The sequence below is a fragment of the Emiliania huxleyi genome (assembly GCF_000372725.1).
Source record: "Emiliania huxleyi CCMP1516 unplaced genomic scaffold EMIHUscaffold_61, whole genome shotgun sequence".
Classification (NCBI taxonomy): domain Eukaryota; phylum Haptophyta; order Isochrysidales; family Noelaerhabdaceae; genus Emiliania; species Emiliania huxleyi.
This window is the reverse complement of record NW_005197426.1, coordinates 337,177-358,044: the sequence shown is the minus strand read 5'-3', so window position 1 is coordinate 358,044 and position 20,868 is coordinate 337,177. Positions and strand designations below refer to the sequence as shown.

General features: G+C 66.4%; 6 protein-coding genes across 6 annotated transcripts; 4 read left to right on the top strand and 2 right to left on the bottom strand.

Annotated features, from left to right (window-relative positions):
- Positions 1-3,558: 3,558 nt before the first annotated feature.
- EMIHUDRAFT_104683 (hypothetical protein) lies at positions 3,559-5,346 on the top strand (the record flags this gene model as incomplete). Its single annotated transcript, XM_005763994.1, has 3 exons — positions 3,559-4,339; positions 4,655-4,728; positions 4,861-5,346. 3 exons carry the CDS (start codon positions 3,559-3,561, stop codon positions 5,344-5,346), a joined length of 1,341 nt encoding a protein of 446 aa, XP_005764051.1.
- A 185-nt stretch (positions 5,347-5,531) lies between these two features.
- EMIHUDRAFT_558050 (glycosyltransferase, family 29) lies at positions 5,532-8,275 on the bottom strand. Its single transcript, XM_005764043.1, has 10 exons — positions 7,837-8,275; positions 7,548-7,774; positions 7,294-7,362; positions 7,085-7,141; positions 6,684-6,882; positions 6,559-6,577; positions 6,439-6,475; positions 6,160-6,230; positions 6,008-6,080; positions 5,532-5,903 (listed from the first exon to the last, which is right to left on the bottom strand). Exons 1-10 carry the CDS (start codon positions 8,153-8,155, stop codon positions 5,853-5,855), a joined length of 1,122 nt encoding a protein of 373 aa, XP_005764100.1. The 5' UTR covers positions 8,156-8,275; the 3' UTR covers positions 5,532-5,852.
- A 1,446-nt stretch (positions 8,276-9,721) lies between these two features.
- EMIHUDRAFT_437585 (hypothetical protein) lies at positions 9,722-11,107 on the top strand. The gene is made up of 3 exons (XM_005763993.1): positions 9,722-10,071; positions 10,157-10,443; positions 10,566-11,107. The coding sequence occupies exons 1-3, from the start codon at positions 9,754-9,756 to the stop codon at positions 10,816-10,818; spliced, it is 858 nt and encodes a 285-aa protein (XP_005764050.1). The 5' UTR covers positions 9,722-9,753; the 3' UTR covers positions 10,819-11,107.
- A 1,226-nt stretch (positions 11,108-12,333) lies between these two features.
- EMIHUDRAFT_214477 (hypothetical protein) lies at positions 12,334-14,705 on the bottom strand (the record flags this gene model as incomplete). Its single annotated transcript, XM_005763992.1, has 2 exons — positions 12,334-14,043; positions 14,328-14,705. 2 exons carry the CDS (start codon positions 14,703-14,705, stop codon positions 12,334-12,336), a joined length of 2,088 nt encoding a protein of 695 aa, XP_005764049.1.
- Positions 14,706-15,113: 408 nt separating this feature from the next.
- EMIHUDRAFT_214476 (hypothetical protein) lies at positions 15,114-17,675 on the top strand (the record flags this gene model as incomplete). Its single annotated transcript, XM_005763991.1, has 5 exons — positions 15,114-16,132; positions 16,299-16,361; positions 16,551-16,607; positions 16,844-16,988; positions 17,136-17,675. 5 exons carry the CDS (start codon positions 15,114-15,116, stop codon positions 17,673-17,675), a joined length of 1,824 nt encoding a protein of 607 aa, XP_005764048.1.
- A 754-nt stretch (positions 17,676-18,429) lies between these two features.
- On the top strand, positions 18,430-20,635 carry EMIHUDRAFT_214475 (hypothetical protein; the record flags this gene model as incomplete). Its single annotated transcript, XM_005763990.1, has 5 exons — positions 18,430-18,825; positions 19,057-19,102; positions 19,581-19,659; positions 19,734-19,827; positions 20,225-20,635. The coding sequence occupies 5 exons, from the start codon at positions 18,430-18,432 to the stop codon at positions 20,633-20,635; spliced, it is 1,026 nt and encodes a 341-aa protein (XP_005764047.1).
- Positions 20,636-20,868: the final 233 nt, after the last annotated feature.

The window sequence follows — 20,868 nt, the reverse complement described above, 5'->3', positions numbered from 1 at the left end:
CCGTTCCTAGAAATCCTCGTCGCTCCCCTCGTAGAGGGAGGGCTCGTTCGACTCGAGGCGTGGGCCGCCGTCGTAGGAGGAGCGGGCGGCTCCGCGGGCGACGCTCGCCCAGTCCTTCTTGTTGCTCTTGACCTCGCCGCCGCCGCCGCCGCGGCCGCGGCCGCCGCGCCCGCGCCGCCCGCGGCTTGTGCCCAGCCTGACCGCGCTCGGTGTCTTGCCTCGGAAGCACTTGGAGGGCCGGGAAAATTCTTTTCTCGCGATGTCTGCCCCGCGGCGCCCCTCGCGCCGCCTCGCCGCCGCCGCCTCCGCCGCACCTTCGCCCAGCACGCCGCCGCCCATCCGCCTCCTCGACCTCCCCACGGAGCTCCTCGTGCGCGCCCTCTCTCGCTGCGACCCCGCCGACATCGCTCGCGTCGCGGCCGTCTCGCTGCTCTTCCACGCCTCGCTTGCGCTGGAGGGCATCCGCTTGTGGGCGCAAGTGCGCGGCCTCGAGCTGCCGGCGCAGCCGGCGGGCGAGAGCTGCGCTGTGCGGTGGCTGTGCTTTTCGGCGCTGCTGCGCGAGTCCAACCCGCCGGCGAGGGCTGCGGCAGGCACTTACCACAGCCTCTTCATCGACGGCGAGGGGCGGCTCTCGTCGTGCGGCTCAGCGCCGTCCTACAGTCCATCGCTCCTCGGTCACGGCGAGGGCGTGACGCGGCTCAACACGCCGACGCGCCTCCCTTCTTCTACGCTGGGCGGCGAGCACGCCGTGAGCGTGTCGGTTGGAGAGTACCACAGTCTCGCCCTCACCGCCGACAGCGCGGTCTGGAGCTGGGGCGGTGGAACCTTTGGCTGCTTGGGCCACGGCGACCAGCAGAACCAGCTGCAGCCAAAGAAGGTCGAGGCCTTTGTCGGCCAGCCCGTTGTCGCTGTGTCGGCTGGAGCAGCCCACAGCCTCGCTCTCACCGCCGACGGCGCCGTCTGGAGCTGGGGCTTTGGAGCCTTTGGCCAGCTGGGCCACGGCGACCAGCAGCGCCAGCTGCTGCCGAAGAAGATCGAGGCCTTTGCTGGACAGCGCGTCGTCGCCGTGTCGGCTGGAGCCGTGCACAGCCTCGTTTTCACCGCCGACGGAGCTGTCTGGAGCTGGGGCCGTGGAAGCGCTGGCAAGTTGGGCCACGGTGACTATCAGAACCAGTGGCAGCCCAAGAAGATCGAGGCCTTTGCTGGCCAGCGCGTCGTCGCTGTGTCGGCTGGAGAGTACCACAGCCTCGCCCTCACCGCTGACGGCGCCGTCTGGAGCTGGGGCTATGGAGCCTCTGGCCGACTAGGCCACGGCGACCAGCAGAACCAGCTGCTGCCGAAGAAGATCGAGGCCTTTGCTGGCCAGCGCGTCGTCGCTGTGTCTACTGGAGGTCAGCACAGCCTCGCCCTCACCGCCGGTGGTGCAGTCTGGAGCTGGGGCGGTGGACGCGATGGCAAGTTGGGCCACGGCGACGAGGCGATGCAGCTGCTGCCGAAGAAGGTCGAGGCCTTCGCTGACCAGCGCGTCGTCGCTGTATCCGCTGGAATGTTGCACAGCACCGCCATCATCGACGATGGCGCCGTCTTCACGTGGGGCAAGGGCGAGAGCGGCTGCCTAGGCCACGGGGAGGACCTGTCCTACCAGCTGCTGCCCAAGAAGGTCCCCAAGAAGGTCGAGGCGTGGGCGCCGGGGCAGTGAGAAGCGGGGCCCACTGCAGCGCGGTCTTGCCATCGGCACTGTGCACCGCCTCGTCATCGCCTCGTTTAGCCGCCAGCGCAACCTCCTCTGGCAACGCCCCGCTGCTCGGCTCGGCCCAAGAAGGTCGAGGCGGCGGCCGAGGCGGCGCTGGCGGCGGCGTTGTCCGCCGCCAAGGAGAGGCGCGCGGCCACTACCGCTGCGAGGGCAAAGGCTGCCGCTGCCAGGATGGCGGCGGATGCGGCACCGCGCTCATAGTGGAGCTGCTGAGGCCGCTCTCGAGTAAACGTGGCCGCTCTCGGTACGTGTACGGGGAAGCTCGAGGACTCTATGGGGGCTGCGGCGCCTGCGGTGTGGTCGCACACATGCATGCTAGTTGGTATTGCCCGCACGCTGTTGCGTTGCGAGCTCTGCGCGTGTTCTTGTGTGTGAGAGCAGAGAGGGGACAGGGGTGGGGCGGCAACGGCTAGCGCGAACGCTTGCCTGTTCTTGTGTGTGTCTTGCGCCGGTATGCGCATGAAGAGGTGTCGCTGCGAGCATTGCGAGGGGACTGCGCCGTGCCGTCCTCCGGGGTTTTCTTTCTTTCGTTTCGTCCGAAGAGAGAGTCTTTTCTCGCAGCTGCGAGACACGCTTTCTCGGAGCGGGGCATCCAAAACAACAGGGCGGAAGGGAGGGGTGACCATACGCGCAGCGCAGGAGGGGTGCCCCTAAGGGGGCACAAAGGTAGCTCAAAGGGGAGTGAACAAGACGCCGCACAGGCGACGTGCACGCTCGCCGCCTGCGCTCGCCGCGTCGCTCTCTCCCTCCCCTTCTTTGCTTGAACCCACCACCATCCCCTGTCACCTCCGTGTGTGTGTGCCTGCTGGGGGATCATCTGGCTTCCGGAATACTTCCGCGAAGCTGCCCCCAGCAGGCGTTTGACCAAAATCCAAATTTCCCTACTCCAGTTGAGGCTGCCCTCGGACCCGAGAAAGAGATTTTTAGCAATACGACCTTAAAGAGAGGGGGGTCGCCTACCAGGCGGAATCGACCCTATCCGTGCTCAAGTGCTCAAGAGAGGTTTCAGTGGGGTAAGATCCGTTAGCGGGAGATCGCGAGATCAAACAACGCGTTGATAACTTAAAAGATCGTAAAAGTCAACTTCAGATTGCCAACACAGTCTCATCCTCAGCGCAGAGATGTCAAAGGACAAGGTGCAGCGCAAGCGGGCGGTGAGCGGCAGAAGCAAACCGGCACCTGCGGCGGCATCGCCTTCGCGCCGATTTGGACCTGTGCAACTGTGCCTCGCGACCGGGGTTTGCCTGCTCGCCGGCGCAATCAAGCTCTGCGCGAATCGCTGGGCGCGGCCGTCAGCTCCTGGCGTCAGGAGAACGGCAGTGAGCGACCGCATGGTTGGTGGACCTGAGCTCGGCAAGAGAGCTGGCCGCGCTGGTGTCGTCCCGTCCCCAGTCTTGCTGTGGAGCGCGCAGTACAGTAGTGCTAAGCCGCTGCGGCTGGCGATGAAGATGTGGCACATCGCCGCCTCGCAACATCCGCGCCTCCTGGGCCGCCTGGTGCGCAATGCAGTCGCCAGGGCTAAAACGGGCGAGTTGCCCCTCCCCGACTGCCTGCTGCAGGAGATCGCCGTGGTGACTCCAACCCTCGAGGAGGAAGACCTGCAGCCCCTCGAAGATTTCTTGTGGCAATCTCTCGGACACGCCAGCCGCGGGGGTGAGATCGAAATGGACCGCAACTTCTTTGCTCGCGCCGTAAAGCGTGCCGGACTGCTCCGACGGCTTGTCGAGGGCGAGCCGATAGACTCCTCCGGCCTGACTGCTCTCACTCGCAATGCATTCTTCGGGATGGCACACGTGGTTAGCATCATGCTGCTCGCCGGTGCTGACGTCAACGGCCGCACCGCGGGTGGGGACACGGCGCTGCACATCGCCCTCGACCAGTGGTCCCAGAAGCAGACCAGCTTCCACAGGAATAAGTGCGCAGATCATGACCATGACCGCGTCGTCCACGAGCTCCTAGCGCACCCGTCGCTCGACATCAGCGCGACAGACGGGGCTAGCCGGTCGTTGGTGGTGGCGGCGGTGCAGGCGCGACACCTCTTCGCGCTGCAGCAGCTTCTACGCCCTGGCGCGGCGGTGACGGCTTCACCAGGATTCATGAGGACTGCACTTCACGAGGCCACCGATGCCTCGAACGTCCTCATCACCGCGTCGAAGTGGAAGATTCGGCACTCCAGCCACTACGTGGACAGCTCTAGCTTTAAGTGCGCACACGATTCGGTCAAGACGTATAATATGTCTTCCACGTCTAGCTTGTACGACGACTCTTACACGCACATCGATTCAGCTGCGCTGCGCGCCGAAATCTTTGAGTGGAATGCCCAGTTCGTCGACACACTTCTGGAGGCCGGGGCCGACGTCGACGCCGCAGACCCATTGGGGCGCACTGCGCTCCACTACGCTGCCCGCCTAGGTAATGGCCCGGCCGTGCGGCTGCTTCTTGGCGCGCAGGCCGACGCAGGCACACGGGATATATTTGATCACACGGCGGGCGATCACGCCATCTATGCTGGCTACGACGATCTCGGGGCGACGCTGAACGGGTGTGGGAGTGGGATGGGATCCGGTTGCAACCTGACTGAGCGAGGTGCGGGAGACGGCGACCAGAAGAGCCAATTTTCGTCGCGCTTCTCACCGTCGTTCATCGATCGCACACCCCAAGCGCCCAGTGAGTGGGGCAGGCCGCGCTCGGTGCCGGTGGTGGAGGGCGAGGACCTCTCGCGGGTGCGGTGCGATGTTGACGTGCGCGAGAACCTCACGGTAGAGAGCTTCGGCAGGGAGCACTTTGCCCGGCAGCGGCCAGTCCTGCTGCGAGGCGCTCAGCACGGGGACTACTCGCACATCGCACTACTCACCGCTACTAGGGACACATTTGCATGCCCCCCCCCCCCCCCCCTCTCAGGCTCGCTGCGCGGGGAGCTGGGCGCGTGGGAGCTGGGCGCGCTGCGGTCGATCCTTGCCGATGTGGAGCTGCAGGTCGCCACGCTCAACCAGTCGAGTCCGCGCAGCACCTCGAGCCTCATGTCGCTGCCTGAGTTTGAGGCCGCCCCTAGCCTAGCACGCCAGTGCAGACCGCCCCAATGCACACCGTCGCAACGATGTGAGTAGACGCTCCTGGGGCGCGAACAGCACAAGCTCGAGCAGCACGCGGCGGCGTCCACCCTCTCGCCGGACACCGTCGTCGAGGCGCGGTGGGATGCGCACCCGCAGCTGCACGAGATGGCACTGCACCTCCTCAAGCAGCAGCCCGTGAGCGGCTGGCTTGGTGAGCTTTCGCGGGGCACGACTCGAATCAACAACTACCAGATCAACATCGGCTCGCCCTACTCTGGCACTTCCCTGCACTTCCACTACTCAGCCGTGAGTGTGCTACTGCACGGCCGGAAGCGGTGGTCTCTGTTCCCGCCCGCCGATGCATCCTACAGCACTGCCCACTTTTTCGACGACTTTGAGCTCGCCCGCCGCGGTGACTTCGGACGCCAGCTCGAGTGCACGCAGCAGGCTGGCGACGTGCTTTTCGTGCCCAGTATGTGGGGACACGGCGTGCTCTACGAGGAGAACTCAGTTTCGGCGTCGATCCTTTATGACGCATGACGGTTAATCGTGAGCAAGACACGTGGCGAGGGCAAGGACCGAGGTCAGATGCAACTTGCCAGGCATGGGCATGTGTGGGGGCGCGCCGCAGACTGTGCAGACTGCAGTCTGCACCGTGCACGTGTGCACGCTTCGCTCGCTGGCCTCTGCTGCTGAGGGGCAGTTTAGTTAGTCACTGTGCTGGTGTCGCGTCTCCAAACACCAAAGAACTAATAAGTACAGGTCCTATAACGCACGCATCCCACCACAGCCGCTGCCGGTGGGGAGCCCCACCCGCTCTCCACGGACCACGCCCACTCTCTTTGTCTCTCTGATATGTGCCTCTCAAACACCCCCCACCACCCAGCCTCGGCTGTGGCTGCATATATGCACCCAAACAAATGTGCGCAACACACCTCGGCCGCCCAGGCCGGAGCAAAGGCAACTCACGTCTAGAGAGTACATTGGCGCGCGGGAGTGAAGGCGGTCGGTTGTTGAATGGACGCGGCCCACCGCGACCCTCTCGCTCACTCCATGAACTTGACCTTGCCCTCCTTGAGCAGCTTGCCGATGTAGAGCTGTGGAGGGGAGGGAGGCGGGGGGGGGGGTCTCAGAGACGGGGTCGAGGAGCAACAGAGGGGCCGCGACCAGCCCAACTCCCGGCTGGAGGTGGTGGCGTGACCTGCTCGGAGCGAGGGTCGTGATTCGACTGCTTGAGGAGGTCCTCGATGAACCAGCCGAGGACACGCTCGTGCCTAGACTCACACCACCCGCCGCAAGAGTGAGAGGCCCCCTCCCCGCCGCCTCTCCGTCTGGCGGGTGGCGGTGTCGCGCCACGGCTCGAAGTTCTCAAAGTAGTGCTTGGGCTGGCCCGGCTTGAAGCCGTCGAAGCCGACAAGCACGATCTGAAGAGACGCGGGAGAGGGGTGGGGGGGAGGGGCGTGACAGTGACGTCTCCTCTCCCGCACTCTCCTCTCCCAGGCTCCTCTCTCTCCACGAGCGGCGGCACTCATCTCGGCTGCACCTCGGCTGCATCTCGGCTGCACCTCGGCTGCATCTCGGCTGCATCTCGGCAGCATCTCGGCAGCATCTCGGCAGCATCTCGGCCCTCGCCTCCTCGACCTCGCCGGCGTCGAGGAGCTCGCAGAAGAGTCCGACCGCCGACATGCCTGTGTGCGGGAAGGCTCCCGGACCGCCTCGCGGATGGCTCGCGAGGAGCTCTCGCGGCAGAAGGATCCGACCGCCGACGCGCGCCGGTCGTGAAGTACATTCTAGGGAGTGTCTAGGAAGTGTCTAGGACGCGCGCCGGTCGTGAGGTACATTCTAGGGAGTGTCTAGGAAGTGTCTAGGACGCGCGCCGGTCGTGAGGTACTTTCCCCTTGGGAGCGAGACGGCTGCCGAGAGACGCTCGTTCCACGCGGGGGAAAAGAGGACGGCGGAGGCGATGTGCCTGAGCACGCCGCGCACGTCCATCGAGACGACACCGGCGGGCGGGAAGAGGCGCAGCATGAGGTGCATCGGCGCGAGCATGCAAGAGTTGGTGAGCATCGGGAGCACCTGCGGGGGAGAGGGGGGGGGGGGGGGGCAGGCGGGGGAGGGAAAGGCCGTGCCCCAGCGCCAGAGCAGCGCCAGAGCAGCGCCAGAGCTGGGCAGGGGAGGGCACACGGGCACACTAAGGCAGGGGGGCACACTCTACTAAGGCAGGGGGGCACACTCTACTAAGGCAGGGGGGCACACTCTACTAAGGCGTGGCTCTCACCGCGACGGGCTCCGAGTCTGCTCGCACGGCCCCGCTGCCCTGCGGCTCCACGTGGGCCTGGTGCGAGGGGAGGGAGGGCAGGTGGCTGCTGGGAGAGGAGAAGGGGAAGGGGGGGAGGAGTGTGGGGAGGGGAGGGTGGCTCGAGGCGCGCGGGTGTCCTCTCCCTCCCGCTCCTCCCGCTCCTCCCGCTCCCGCGCTCTCTCGCTCGCCATGTTGCGCGACGTGAAGAGGTACGAGTTTGAAAAGTGGACGGTGGTGCGCGAGCCGCGGTGCTGCACCTGGGGCGGAGGGGGGGGGGGAGGGGGGAACTCCGGTCTGGGCTCGGGCCCATGCGTGTGCGTGTGTGGCGTGTGCGAGAGTGATGTGCCGCCCCGTGTATCTGTGTGTGCATGTGTGGTCTGTGGTGCGTGGAGTGGGTGTGTCGGTGTGTCGGCGTGCGAGGGGCTGCGCGTGCTCGGCGCGCCATCTCGTCGCCCCCGCACCAAAAGTGGTTGAAGCGCACGACCTCGTCGAAAGTGTCGATCTTCGTCCCGACGCCGCGCACCGAAGGCCCGTTCCCCACGATGACCACTCGCTTGCCCAGCTTCGGCTTGTTTGGCCGCACCTTTCGCAGGGCTGCGACCAGGTCGACGGTCGGCTGCGCCTTGGCTTGCTGGGTGAGGGAGGCGCAGCGGCCGAGGAGGAGGGTCCCTGCGGAGCGCGGCGAGGGGTGGAGCGCCGAGAGAGAGGCTGGCGGCACCGGCGAGGCGCACATGCGAGTATGTCGAAGAAGAAGGGGAAGTCGAGCGCGTAGAGGAGGAGCGCGTGCACGTGCGGCAGTCGCATGCCGATCGCGTAGTGCGCGTACAGCGTCAGGGCGAGGAGCGGCACGCGCAGGCTGATCGACGCGGCGATGCCCGCCGGCTTGACGGGCAGGTTGTGGCAGACGATGCCGACGAACAGCGCCTGCGGAATGACGAGGTAGCACGAGAACGGGACCAGGCGGAAGAGGATCAACAGGAGCTCGGCGACGAGTATGGCGGCCTCGACAAGCACTTGGCCCCACGGCAGCTCGGTGAGCAGGAACGGCATGCTTGACCGGAGAGAGAGAGAGAGAGAGAGAGAGAGGTTGTTGTTGTTGACCGGTGGCGCGCGCCTACGACGGAGGACCGTCGATGCCGGGTGAGGGGCGAGACAGAAGTAAGCACGAACAGCGGACCGAGACCTTCACCGTTTCGACTCTCGAGTTCGACTGCTCCTTGGCGACGGCGCCTGCTCACTTAAAGAAACCCACGCCCATCCTCTGGGCCCGAGCCCTCGCGACAAGACAAGCGCCGAGGGCGGCAAAGCGCGGTGTAGGGCCGACGTCGAGGACGAAGTCAAGGAACAGCGTCCGCATGCGATGCCAGCGACAACGGAAAGTAATACAGAAAGCTGCGACGGCGGAGAAACAAAAAGTGCCGACGGGGGGGTGTTGCCGATTCGGAGGGACCTAGGCGCACAACACTGACAGACACTACTATGGCAACTCTAACACTCACACGTCATTTGGGGCCTGGAGGCCTGTTCACGCGCGCGCGAGACGTGCAGACAGGGTTGCCAGGTGAGAGCGAATGGCGCGGTTCACGCCTCGCACAACAGAGAGAGAGATGCGCTCTGCATGGTGGGACATAAAAGAAAGCGAGTATTTGGGCGAGTAGGCCGTGCGGTCGACGCTGCCGCGCGCGGCTTTGCGCGCGAGGCGGCGCAGCTTGAGAACGGCGGTGGGCGAGAAGCCGCCGCCGAACGTCTCGTGGAGCAGCAGGTTGAAGTTGTTGCGCTTGACAAAGATCGCGTCGTGGTAGAAACCGCGATGCGCCTTGACGTAGCCGTGGCCGTTCTTGTGGTCGAAGGGTTGGCCGGGCTGCCCCCGCGCCTTGCAGCCCATGTTTAGGCGGCGGGCCTTCTCTTCGGTGTTGCCGAAGGCGTAGGAGTGGCCAACGGAGGCGGGCGTGCCCCGCCACTCGAGGCGTTGCCAACGCCCGCCGAGGAGGTCTTGAGGAGGGGCGTCCAGAGCTTGACTTCATTCACCTCATCGCATCCTCCCGGGCCAGCGTGGGGTTCCGCGAGGTCGACCTTGTACCCCTCGTTGTACTGCCGGGTGAGCTCTGGTTTCTCCTTGTTTGTCTCCTTGTCACCGGCAACTTTCTTCAACACTGGGCAACAGAAAAGCTGCTCACAGCAGGTGTGTATTCTTTTTTGCTTGGGGCGGACAGCATGCCGGGGTAGGTAGGGTAGGTCTGGGCGCTCCTCGGGTTTTTCCCTCTCTTCACGCCGGAATTTTCACAGCAGAAAAAGAAATTTTCGGCGAAAATCACGACGTCAACCCTCCCCAAGTGGGTGATCTGGTGCTTGTAGGGCTTGATAGTGGCCTGCCATGTCACAGGAAGGACTGTGATTGCAGGAGAGTACCACCAGCCATCACTTTAGTTGGTATAGTACCCCACCTTCACCCATACCGTGATTTCTTTTTTAGTTTCCATAAGTAGGGTAGGTAGGTAGGTAGGTAGGCAGGGGCACCGCAGGGGCCGGTCAGGTTTTTCCAGAATTCAGCATGCTGTCCGCCCCAAGCAAAAAGAATACACATCTTCACAGCAAAAGACGTGGCGCGGCGAAGTACCGGCGGCTCGGCACAGGTGGATTTACGGCCGATGACGCGCTCCTACCTCTTCCTGTGCGCCTCCCTGGTCCTCCGGGCGGACGCGTGGGGCTTCTGCGCGGACAACGACTCTTCTTGCGGCAACTGGGCAAAGAAGGGCGAGTGCGAGAAGGACCACGTCAAGAAGCTCTGCCCGCACAGCTGCTCGGTCTGCACGCACACGTGCCGCGACTCGGACCCGTCGTGCAAGCAGTGGGGCGAGCTGGGCGAGTGTGAGAAGAACATGATGGCCATGTTCAAGGACTGCCCCGTCACCTGCGGTGTCTGCAAGACAAAGTGCTACGACAAGGACGTGGACTGCGGCGGATGGGTGCGCGCCCGAGCCGCGCTCGCACCCCCGAGGCCGAGCCGCCCGAGCCCGGAGCGAGGGACCGCGCGCGCTCGTGTGTGCGCAGGCGCGCGACGGCCTCTGCAAGAAGGACCCCAACCTGTTCACGACGTGCCCCGTCTCGTGCGGCACCTGCACACACCTGTGCCTCGACAAGCAGAACGACTGCCCCCAGTGGGCGTCCGAGAATCAGTGCATCGACAACCCGGCCTTCATGCTCAAGGAGTGCCCGCACTCGTGCATGGTCTGCAATGAAATGACCCACAAGGCCGCCAAGCACCCGGTCGACATTGAGGCTAAGACGGCTGACGGCCGCAACATGGCGCCACGGGCCGCCTGCGGAGATTCGGACCGGCGCGCGCTGTCCGCCCTGCCTCGCCCGCCCTCCACCTCAGCTCGCCTCGCCTCGCCGCGCTCGCCGCGCACCGCCGCGCCTGCCCTCGACGCCGCACCGACCCCTTCCCCGCCGCGCGCAGCAAGCAGTGCCACATCTGGGGAGAGCACGAGTGCGGCTCGAACCCGTCGTCGGTGATGAAGCTGTGCCCGGAGATGTGCGGCGTGTGCACGCTCGCTTGCGAGGACAAGTACTCCGACTGCCCCAACTGGGCACAGGACCCGACGAGCGCATGCGACGCGAAGAAGGACTTTATGCTCCCAAACTGCCCCCAGTCCTGCGGCGTCTGCGCATCGATGCACGACTTCCAAGACAGCAGCAAGGACGAGGTGTAGAGAGGCCGGAGCGCGTCGGGACGCCCGCGGATCAGACGCGCGACGAGCAGGCGGAGCGCGTCCGTCGGCCAGGAAGGCAGCGATCGCACGATATCCGGTGAGCCCACACTGGCTGACTCTCCGGCATGGTCCATGGTCTGTGGTCCTCGACAGGAGGATGCCTGGTACAAGCGACCTTGCTATTATGAGCGGCAGCCGAAGCTGTCACCGAATATCAGAGGGTTGGTACGAGACTACAGTGAAAAACGAGACTACAGTGTGCGAGAGAGCTCGCGGGAGATAAACAGTGGGGTTGTTGCACGAGAGTATATGGGCGGCCACGATGTCTCAAATATGAGGGGTTTTGACTCCTACCGGCTCCTGACGCTATCCCTGGCAGCTCTGATGACCAGGATCAGTAGTGTTGTGATGGAGGGTGCCCATACTAGCGCAGGAGCTGCCACACTCGCCCTCACCGTTCCCTTATGGGGCCGGTTCCGCAGCCCGCGAGAGCCGACAGCGGGGCTGTGCCGCGGGTGCCTACTGCCGAGTGCCACAAACACTGCGCCGTCCCGCCATCACCTACAGGCTGTCTTGTGTGATGGTTGGGATGTCCAAACGCCACCATCTTGGCTCTTGCGACCTCAAACCCGCGAGCTGTATGGGTGGTCCTGACGTCGACAGACGCCCGATGACCACGGTGAAGCTGAGATGGAACGAGTCGACAAGTCTCGTCTGAGCCCGTGGCGGTCGCCGGCTGAGTCGCCGTGCACGGGCCGGTAGCTCAGGCGTCACCTCCGCAGCCTCAGTTCTCAAACTCCACCACCTCCGCCAGGACGCCGTCGGTGGCACGTTCGGCGGCGTACTTTCTGCAGCTCCATCTCGAGTACGGCGTCGAGCCTACTCACTCCTGTTGGATATGTGCACTCCCTGGGACCCAGGGAGTGCACAGATCCAGCAAGCGGTGCGTCCCGGCAGCGCGCGCAGGCTGCGGAGCTGCAACAAACTCGAGACACGCTTTTTTCGGACATTTTCGACGCTTTTGGCCCATATACTCTACTCGTGCAACAACCCAGTGTTGAATATTTACCGGTATGGGAGTTTTTGGCTAATCAAACCCTAGGCCTGAACTAATCAAAAAGTGGTGCGGGATACCAGTTGCCTCACGGAAATCAAAGCGAGTCGGAGTGCCTTCTTGGTGGCTCGCGCGCCTCTCTTGCCGTACGGCTCTGGGGCGCGTGACACGCGAGCCGGGAGCCGCAGATAGCCGAGAAACGGAGCCGAGAACAGCCCACTGACTCTCTGCCGTGAACCCTATATCGCAGCGCGAGCCAGGCTCGCACGGCGAACGTGAACAGAAGGGAAACTACACAGGTGAGGGCGTTCGGATCTTAACATGCCCGTGCACATGCCGCGCCAGTCAATCTCATTCTCACTGTGAGCTAGGCGCTCCCCTCGCATCCCCACTCCTCGCGCACGAGAGCGTGCGTCAGCCGTCAGCATACGTTGAGGCCCTCGGCACTGTGACTGCGCGCCTCACCGACTCGCGGCGCGGAGTAGCGTGTCCAAAAAGTGTATGCGGAAGAAGGAGCCGTACTCGCCCTCAAACTGGTGGTAGATGCGGTTCATGGTGGCGCGCCACGTGTGGAGCTCGACGCGCCAGCCGTGCTTGAGCGCAATCTCGATGCATGCGGGAAAGGACGTGCGGCCTTCGTTCCGGTTGCCATCTCCGGTGACGAGCGCGATGGTCCTCGGCGGGCCGAAGCTCTTGGTCGCCGTCTGCATGAGCCGGGCGTGCAGCGCTTCGTCGACGAAACGCTGCCTTCCCGGCCGCGGGTCGGTGTCGACGCGGTAGCCCTGCTGCTCCCACAGCCCGCGCGCCCGCTCGCTCGTCCCTGACCCAATGACGACGCGCTCCTCGACATCGCGGCCGCGCTCGACGCAAGCCGCGAGCTGCGCGATCGAGAAGAGGGACTGCGACGTCCGGCCAAAGATGTTCGCGTCGTCCACAAAGATGTGGACGCGGGGCCGCTCGGCGGGCCGCTCCCGCTCGCACGGCGCCTCCTCGAGCTCTCTCCTCCAGCCGGCCACTCTGGCCTCGCACCACGACCGGATCTCGCGCTGCATCTGGCTGTTGAGGATGACAGACGCGCCCCCCCGTGGCAGCTCCTCTCCGGTGGCCGGGTTGGTCGCGCCGCCGTCGTCGAGCCAATGCCGAATGGCGACCTGCTCGAAGCTGTGCGACGCAACGCCACGCACGACAATCATCGCAGGGTGGCGCATCATCTCGCCCGTGATGGAGCAGAGGAACGAGAGGCACTCTTCCCTTGCCGCTGCCTCGAGGTCGGCGTGGAACTCCGCCAGCGCGAGCCACCACTCTGGCTCGGGCGGGACCGCCCTTGGCCTGCGCGGCTTGTGCCGTCTCCGGTGCGCGGCCACAGGCTGCCTAGTCGGCTGCAGAGGTCGAACGAGCAGCACCTTGCTCGAGGAGCAGACCACCAACCAAGTGATCATGCCCACCGCCAGCGACACCAGGGATGCAAAGAGCAGCGTTTCAGGCAGGCGTGTGGCCGGTAGCCACTCATACTGCCGCACCAACGGCGCCAGCGAGGTTAGAAGCATGGCCCACTCGTGCGGCAGCTCGCCGCCGCCGCCGTCCGGTCGTGCGGGTGGCGGCGTCGCCTGGCTTCGAGTCGGCGTCTCCAGAGGTGGCTCCGCTTTGAAGCGCAGAGCGAGCGGGGCGGCCGGCAGTGGGAGCAGGGCGACCTCGGCAGTGCCGACTCCGACGGAGAAGGCGAACTTGCGTGGCCCAAGCGATCGAACACCTGCCCCTCCCGCCGGATGGTGAGCCAGCAGGGAGACCCCGCGCACCGAGCGGCGCTCGTAGCCTTCCAGTGTCGTGAGGTAGACCTCGCCGCTACACACGCGGAGAAAGTCGAGTCCGAGCTGGAGCTGGCGAGAAGGGTCGTCCTCGTCGTCGACGGCAAGGACCAGGACTCGCAAGCGGACCGTCTCGTCCATCCAGGTCTCCTCGCTGTTGCGACGAATCGTGACGCCCAGCTCCGCCTCGCCGACTGGCGCCACCGCCTCCTCGGTCCCTTCCCACTCGAGGCTGGCCCTCTTCTGTGAGGTGCGGTCAATGAAGAGGGACAGCCGCTTACAAAGCGTCAGTGAGATGAAGGAGACCGTGGACGCGCTGTTGACGGCGGCCCACCACTCTACCTTCCTCCGCCACTTTTCAACCAGCTCGCGCGGGATGTGGCCGTCGTGAAGGTACACGGCGATCGATCCAGCCGCCACAGCCTCGGCGGCTGCAGCCTCTGCCACAGCGGCCTCTGCCCTGGCGTCCTCCGCAGCCTCCTCCGCCTGTGCAGCCTCCAAGGCTTCCCACGCTTCCTCTTCCACGGCTGCCAACCTGGCTGCCTCGGCCGCCGCCCCACCTGCCTCTGCCATCAGCGCTGTTGGCGGGACCTCGCTGCCGCCGTCACAAGAGTCACAGGAAGTAGCACACTCAAGACACCTGCAAGCACCGATGGAGCCAGAGCGGGGAATGCTAGAGAATGAGTGCGAGCCGAGAGGTTGAGAGCGAGTGCAGCGAATGGGATGGTGGGCATTTGCTGGCGAGGGTGTGCACACATGAAGTCCGGGTTGACATCGCACTCCCCAGCAGCCGCCCACGCTGTGCAGTGCTCGCTGTGGTCAGAACGGCCATCAGTGTCCGCTGTGTTGACTCTGATTGCGCCCTCAAAGTCCTGATCCTCATAGCGCTCGCCTTGTTGGTCGACCTGGTCCGCATGGGTGGCGGAACGGCGGACTCGCGCCCTCCTTGGCATCTCAAGGCCCGCGGAGGCGTGGACATCCGCCGCCAGGGACGATACGAGGAGCGGCAGGGCGCCTAGGCCTCGCATGCAGCAGCTGGGAGCACGGACGGCGTCAAACCGAATGTCGTGTGAGTGGCAGCCCAAGAGTTTGCGTACGTTACCGGGGCGGCGGGCGCATCCAGCTTCCGATCCGATTATGCAGCAGCCTGGGGCTGGAAACCCCAGTTGTGAACGAACGAGTTGAGAGACAAGCACCGTCCCAGCTCTCGACTGTGGCCCCGACCTTCATTCACAGGTCACAGAAAATCTCTCTCTCTCAGGCCACACAGCTCACGGGCAGATTTCATCTCCTGAGTGGTGCCCGGCGCCGAGCCTTTGGGTCGGACGTTGTTATGAGAAGTGGAAGGGTGGGAAGTAAAAGACACATCGTTGCGGAGAAAAATTCTTTGATTAAGGTTGTCGCGGTCGCCGCGCAACAAGCCCAGTGCGCAGGGCATGTTCCACGCGCCCATCGCGCTGCTCTCGCTGCTTCTTTTCTCGACGGCGGCGGCGAAGGGCCGTGAGTCCGCTCAGTTCGTCAAGTTGACCCGTGCGGACCCGTGTGTCCGGCTGCTCTCTGCCGACGGACCCTCGGGCTGCGCAACGCCCGCAGGTGGCGCAATCGCGCCACTCGTCGCCGTCGAGAGCCGCGAGGCGCTCGCGCGGGTCCTGAATGCGACCGAACCGGTCTCGGTCGCCCTATCAGCCGAGCTCTTTGAGGCCAGCGTGATGCACTCGCTGCGGCAACGTCTCGGTGGCCTGCTGCGCGGCGTGGCCGTGCTGCACTCGGAGGGGATGCCGCGCGGGTGGGCGTCGCCCGAGCCCGCGAGCGAGGGCGGCGGGCCTGGGCCCGGCGGCACGGTGCTCAACCCCTCCGGGAGCGGCCTATCGCGCGACTCGTTTGACTTCGGCGTCGTCCTGCTGAGCGCCGGAGAGAGCGCCGCGCTGCTGGGCGCGGTGCGCGCTGGCGGCTCGCCGCTTCTCGAGCTCAAGTACCCGATGTTCGCGACGGGCGACTCGCTCAGCTGCCTCGCCGAGGGGAGCTGCCTCCCTCTCGGAGGGCAGAGCGTGTGGGGCGCCCTGCCGCCACGCACCGCCGCGCAGTCGCCGCCGGCGAAGGACAAGCCAGCCGTGATGCTGACTGCGTCGCTCGACGCCGCCGCCTTCTTCCACGAGCACGCCGCGGGGGCGGAGGCGGCCGTCTCTGGCACCGTCGCCCTCCTCGCTGCGGTCGCCTCCGTCGCTCGCCTCGCCGGCAGCGCAGAGCAGCTCGAGGCGCTGCCCCGCACGCCGGCGTTCGCCCTCTTCACCGGGGAAGCGTACGGGCAGATCGGATCGCGCCGCTTCTTCGGCGACGTGGAGACGTTCCGCTGCGACAACCGGAGCCGCGAGGAGGGGGCGGCGCCGCAGAGCGCCGCGCCGCACCCGCTCGGTCCCCCTCCCTCGTGCGCTTCGCCGTACAAGCCCGACCTGCGGTTCGCTGCCCTCCGGGCGGCGGGCGGGGCGGCGGGCGGGGCGGCGGGCGGCGTGGCGGCGCTGCTCGAGCTGGGGCCGCTCGGCTCGCGCGGGGGCGGCGGGGCGGGCGGCCCGGCGCGGCTCTTCTTGCACTCTCCCGCGGCGGCGTGTGCGCCCGACCTGGAGGCCGGAGGCGGCGTCGGCGGAGCGGTGCGCGAGGCGGCGCGCGAGCGAGGGGCCCGCGTCGAGGTGAGGGAGGCGAGCAGCGCGGGCTTGCCTCCTGGCGCCGCCGCCTCCCTCGCCGCCTCCCTCGCCGCCTCCTCCGCCTCCTCCTCCGCCTCCGCCTCTGGGGCGGGCGGGAGCGGGTGCTCCTCCGCACGTGCCGTGTGAGTGTGAGAAGTGTGAGCAGCGTCTCTTCACACGTGCAGCTGTGAACAGGTGTCCCTCGCTTGGCACCTTGGCAGACTACGACGCGGAGAGGCGCGGCGGCGGACGGTGCGCCAGGGCAGACCCGTGAGCACAAGCACACTACACAACACACATCACACACATCACACACATCACACACACAACACAGACAGACAGACAGACAGACACACACACACACACACTCGCACACACCGCGCGCGCGCGCGCACACACACACACACACACAAACACAAGCACACACACCATGCACTGGACTCTCGGCGGCGACGCCTCGCTGGTACCGCCCCCGCCCCTGGTACCAGGTACGGCTCTCGCTTCGACACGCTCGAAGGCATCGACGCCTCTCTCGTGTGCGAGGCGTCTGCAGTCGCAGCGGCCGCCTGGTGGCGGCTGGCGGGAGGGGAAGGGTCGCCGGCGCCGAACTGCTCGCTGGTCGAGGAGCGCCGAGTGGACTGGAGCAGCCGAGAGAGGAGCGGAGATTGGGCGAATCATCATCGCTGCTGGCGAAGCGCGCAGCCCTTCCCTCCGCCGGGGAAGGGGAGGGGGAGAGGGGTCCGGGCTCTCTCACCTCCCCCCCCCCCCCCCTCTCGCCAGGAGCTGCTGGGCTGCTTCCTCACCGACCCGCGCTGCGCAACCGCGACGCAGCTCGAGGTCGAGCCGCCAACCTCGCGCTACACGAGCGCCTTCCTCCCGCTCCGCGGCGAGCTGGCCGCCTCCGGCACCGCAAAGTTCGCCGCCGCCTTTCTGCGCGCCGCGCTGGCGCCGCTCTGCCCCGCAGAGCCGAGGCGCTCCCTGTTCCCGGGCGCGTCCGGGACGGCGGAGGAGGGCTCGCCGCTGTGCGAGCCGACGGTGCTGACCCACGACGCGGTCTCGCCCTCCCTCGAGTACGACGCGGAGGCGGGCATCTTCCGGCTGGTCGACGAGGCCGCCGTCGCAAACGGGACCGACGCGCTGTGGACCGAGTCCAACTGGCCGCGCGACACGCACGCGACGCTGTGGCTCTACCGGCCCAGCCCGTCCGAGCCGCCGCTGCTCTTCGCCTTCGCGGCGACGAGCATGGCCACCACGCTCGCCGTGGTTGCGCTCAGCTGCAGCAGGATCAACCGCAAGGGTTGGCTTCGAGTGTCGGATTGACTCGGAGGCCGGATGTTGGAGCGTTGTCGTATATGGGTTTCGTGTCGCGCGTGGCCACATCACACGCGTAACCTTTTCATGCACGGTGGCCCGTGGGCGTGGCACTGGCCAGACACCAGGACTACTTTAGCGCGGACACCACACTCAGACTCACCAGCGACGTCAGGGGCGGCGACCCCCCCATCAGCGCAGGGAGAGCGGCATTGTGCAGAATGCATTGCCGTTCTTAAGACTTAACGGAGGGAGTCGCTTAGGCGGCTCCGGTGGTGTGCCGGTGTGTATGCTAGTCTGCGCCACGCCCTTGTCACGTCAGTGTGCTTATAGGTAGAAAGGTGAAGAACAGTGAGCTGAAGGTGAGAATTTTACTATAGAAGCCCCTCTACAGCAGACTGGCTCGGACTGGCACTACAAAAGGCACGGTAGGCGACGGCCCCTTATGGGCCGTCGAAGAGGCCGGCGTACTCCTCCGGCCGACCCTGGCGAGGTACTTCCAGCCTGCTGTGGGAACAGCTGACGCAGTCTCGCCGAGGCTCGCCCCAGCAGACTCGGCCAGACAAAAACCCCGAGAGGCGTGGGAGTACCTCGCCAGTGCCGACCCCCCTCCCAATCAACCCAGAAGAATTTAAACAAAACAACTCCGGCTCACAGCAGACAGGCTCGACACAGGTGCGAACTGGCGCGTGCTAGTACTATCACCGTAAGAATTCCCGGGCCACGATAGCAGGCCGCGCGGCGCGACAGGCCACAGGCAAAAATGCAGGTCATCTCGCCCGAGCCTCTGCCCGAGTGCGTCACTCCCTCTCCGCCACCGCGGCCACTGCCAACCGGAGCCACCGACCCGGCCGCCACCACGCACGCCATCACGATGCGAGGAGCGCTCTATTCGTGGGCCATCCTGGCCGGCATAAAGACCGTGGAGAACCGTCCCTTCCGCCTCTCTCCCGGTTGGTATGGGCTCCACACCGGCCTCGGATCTCTCAACGCCGAGACGCGGAAAAGGCTGGAGGCCCGCCTGGCGCGGCTCCCTCCCGCGGCCGATCTGCCGCCGGCCGGCGCCATCGCCGGCCTCATCCGCGTCGACGGCGTGGCCAGCGCTGAGGGGTGCGCCGGGACGGCCGCCGAGCCGTGGGCGACGGGCCCGGTGCGGCATGTGATTGGCGCAGTCCTCGCACTGCCTTCTCCCGTCCCTCACCGCGGCCTCCCCGGCCTCTCTCCTCTCTCCGACGCCACTCGCCTGGCGCTGCGGGAGCAGATCGAGCCGCAGCCGCCTGCCAGCCCGCCACGAGTCGCGCACACCGACCCGCTCCTCCTCCCTCCCTTCGAAGCTGCGGCCAGCCGGCCCAGGAAGAGGCGCTGCCCCGCCGCAGGCCCCGCCGCAAAGGGCGCGCGGAGGCGGCTAGACTGGCCGGAGGCAGGCGAGGCGATGAGTGAGGAAGACGCTGCGGGCGTGGCGCGAGCCTTCCGCTTCCGCTTCAACTTTATGCCCCGAGAGCAAATCTTCCGCTCAGAGGCTGGCAGCGCTGGCGGCGGCGGTGGAGGCGGCGGCGGTGGCGGCGATGGTGACGGCGGCGATGGTGGCGGCAGCGACGGTGGGAGCGGCGGCGGCGATGGCAGCTGCAGCAGCCGCAGTGGCAGCGGCGACGGTGGCGGCGATGGCGGCAGCAGCAGCGGCGGTAATGGCGGTGGCAGCAGCGGCGTCGGTGATGGTGTCGGCGGCGCCGCTGGTGGCGGCGGCGGCGGCGGCGGCGACAGCAGCAGTGCGTTGGTCGGCGGTGCTGCGCTCGCGCGGTACGAGTCGGCGAGGAGGCACCTCTCCGGCAACCCCCCCCCCCCCCCCTCCCTCCTCCTCGCCCCTCGCCCCCCCGCCTCACCCGCCTGGCCCGCCTCGCCCGCCTCCGCCCGCAGGCGCCGACCTGCGCCTCTTTTGCTTCGAGGCGCAGCACGAGTTTTTGTCTCTGCCCGAGGAGGCGCAGCTGCTGGCCTGGTGAGGGATAGGGACTGGGCTGCCGACCCTCCTCCTGCACAGCCGCCTCACCCTCACCCACTCCCGCCCGCCAGGTGCGACAGCCTCGACGAGTGGGAGCCTCGGGTCGGGTCGGTGGACGGCGGCGTGCGCCGCTGCTTCGGAGTCACTCTTGGAGAGAGCTACAAGGTGCCCCGCCCCACCAGAGTCAACCCGAGCCCTCGGGGCCTCCTCTCACCGAGACCTCGGGGCCTCCTCTCACCGAGCCCTCGGGGCCTCCTCTCACCGAGACCTCGGGGCCTCCTCTCACCGAGACCTCGTCGGTCGACGCCGCACCAATCACGATCACGAATGCCAAAAGGTGCTCCGCTCCGAGCCGCTGCCTCCGGTCCTCGCCGCTCTCGGGGAGAAGGCGCCTCCCCCCTCCACCCCCTCCCCTCCCCTCCCCTCCCCTCCCCCCCCCCTCCCCTCCCCCTCCCCTCCCCCCCCTCGCCCCTTCTTCCCCACCTCCCGCCCCCCCGCGCAGGTGCTCGCCCGCGTGCGAGGTCGGCCGTGGCCCTTCGCTTGCCTCGACCCTGCCGAGCAGCCGCCCTTTGGGCAGTGCTACGTCCAGCGGTACATCGGAGGCCAGTCCCTTGGCGCCGCCGCCCCCTCTCCTCGCGACACGCACCCGCCGTCGGGCCCTCACCGCGAGCGCATGGCGTCAGGCTTCCACTTCGACCACCGGCGCGAGTACGACGAGATGATCGCAGGCGTCTCCGTCGGCGCCCCCGCCACCCTGCTGCTCGGCGCGACGAGCGGCGCGGGAGGCGTGCGCGAGGGCGCGGCCCGGGCGCCCAACGTGCAGCGCGTGCACTTGCCGCCGCGCTCGCTCTACGTCATGGGCGGGATGGCGAGGTACGATTTGAGGCACGCCGTCGAGGCGCACCCCGCTGCGGCGCCGCACCGCTACTCGTTCACCTTCCGCTCCCTCGGCTGCCGCCGGGGGGCGTGCTAGCTGCACTAGCAGAAAGCAATAAGCAGCGAGTCGGGCTCCGTCTCTGGACTCTGCGCATTTTGTTGGCAAGTGCACAAAAAGGCCCGCTCATAAACCGCACACGCGGGTCGTCGTCGTCGCACGGTACTATTTTTTCAATAATACAGGCTGTCGCGATTCGAGGTGGACACAAAAAATCTCTCAAACACAAACAATCAACAACATCAACAAGGCCCCCGCGTGCAACTATGGTA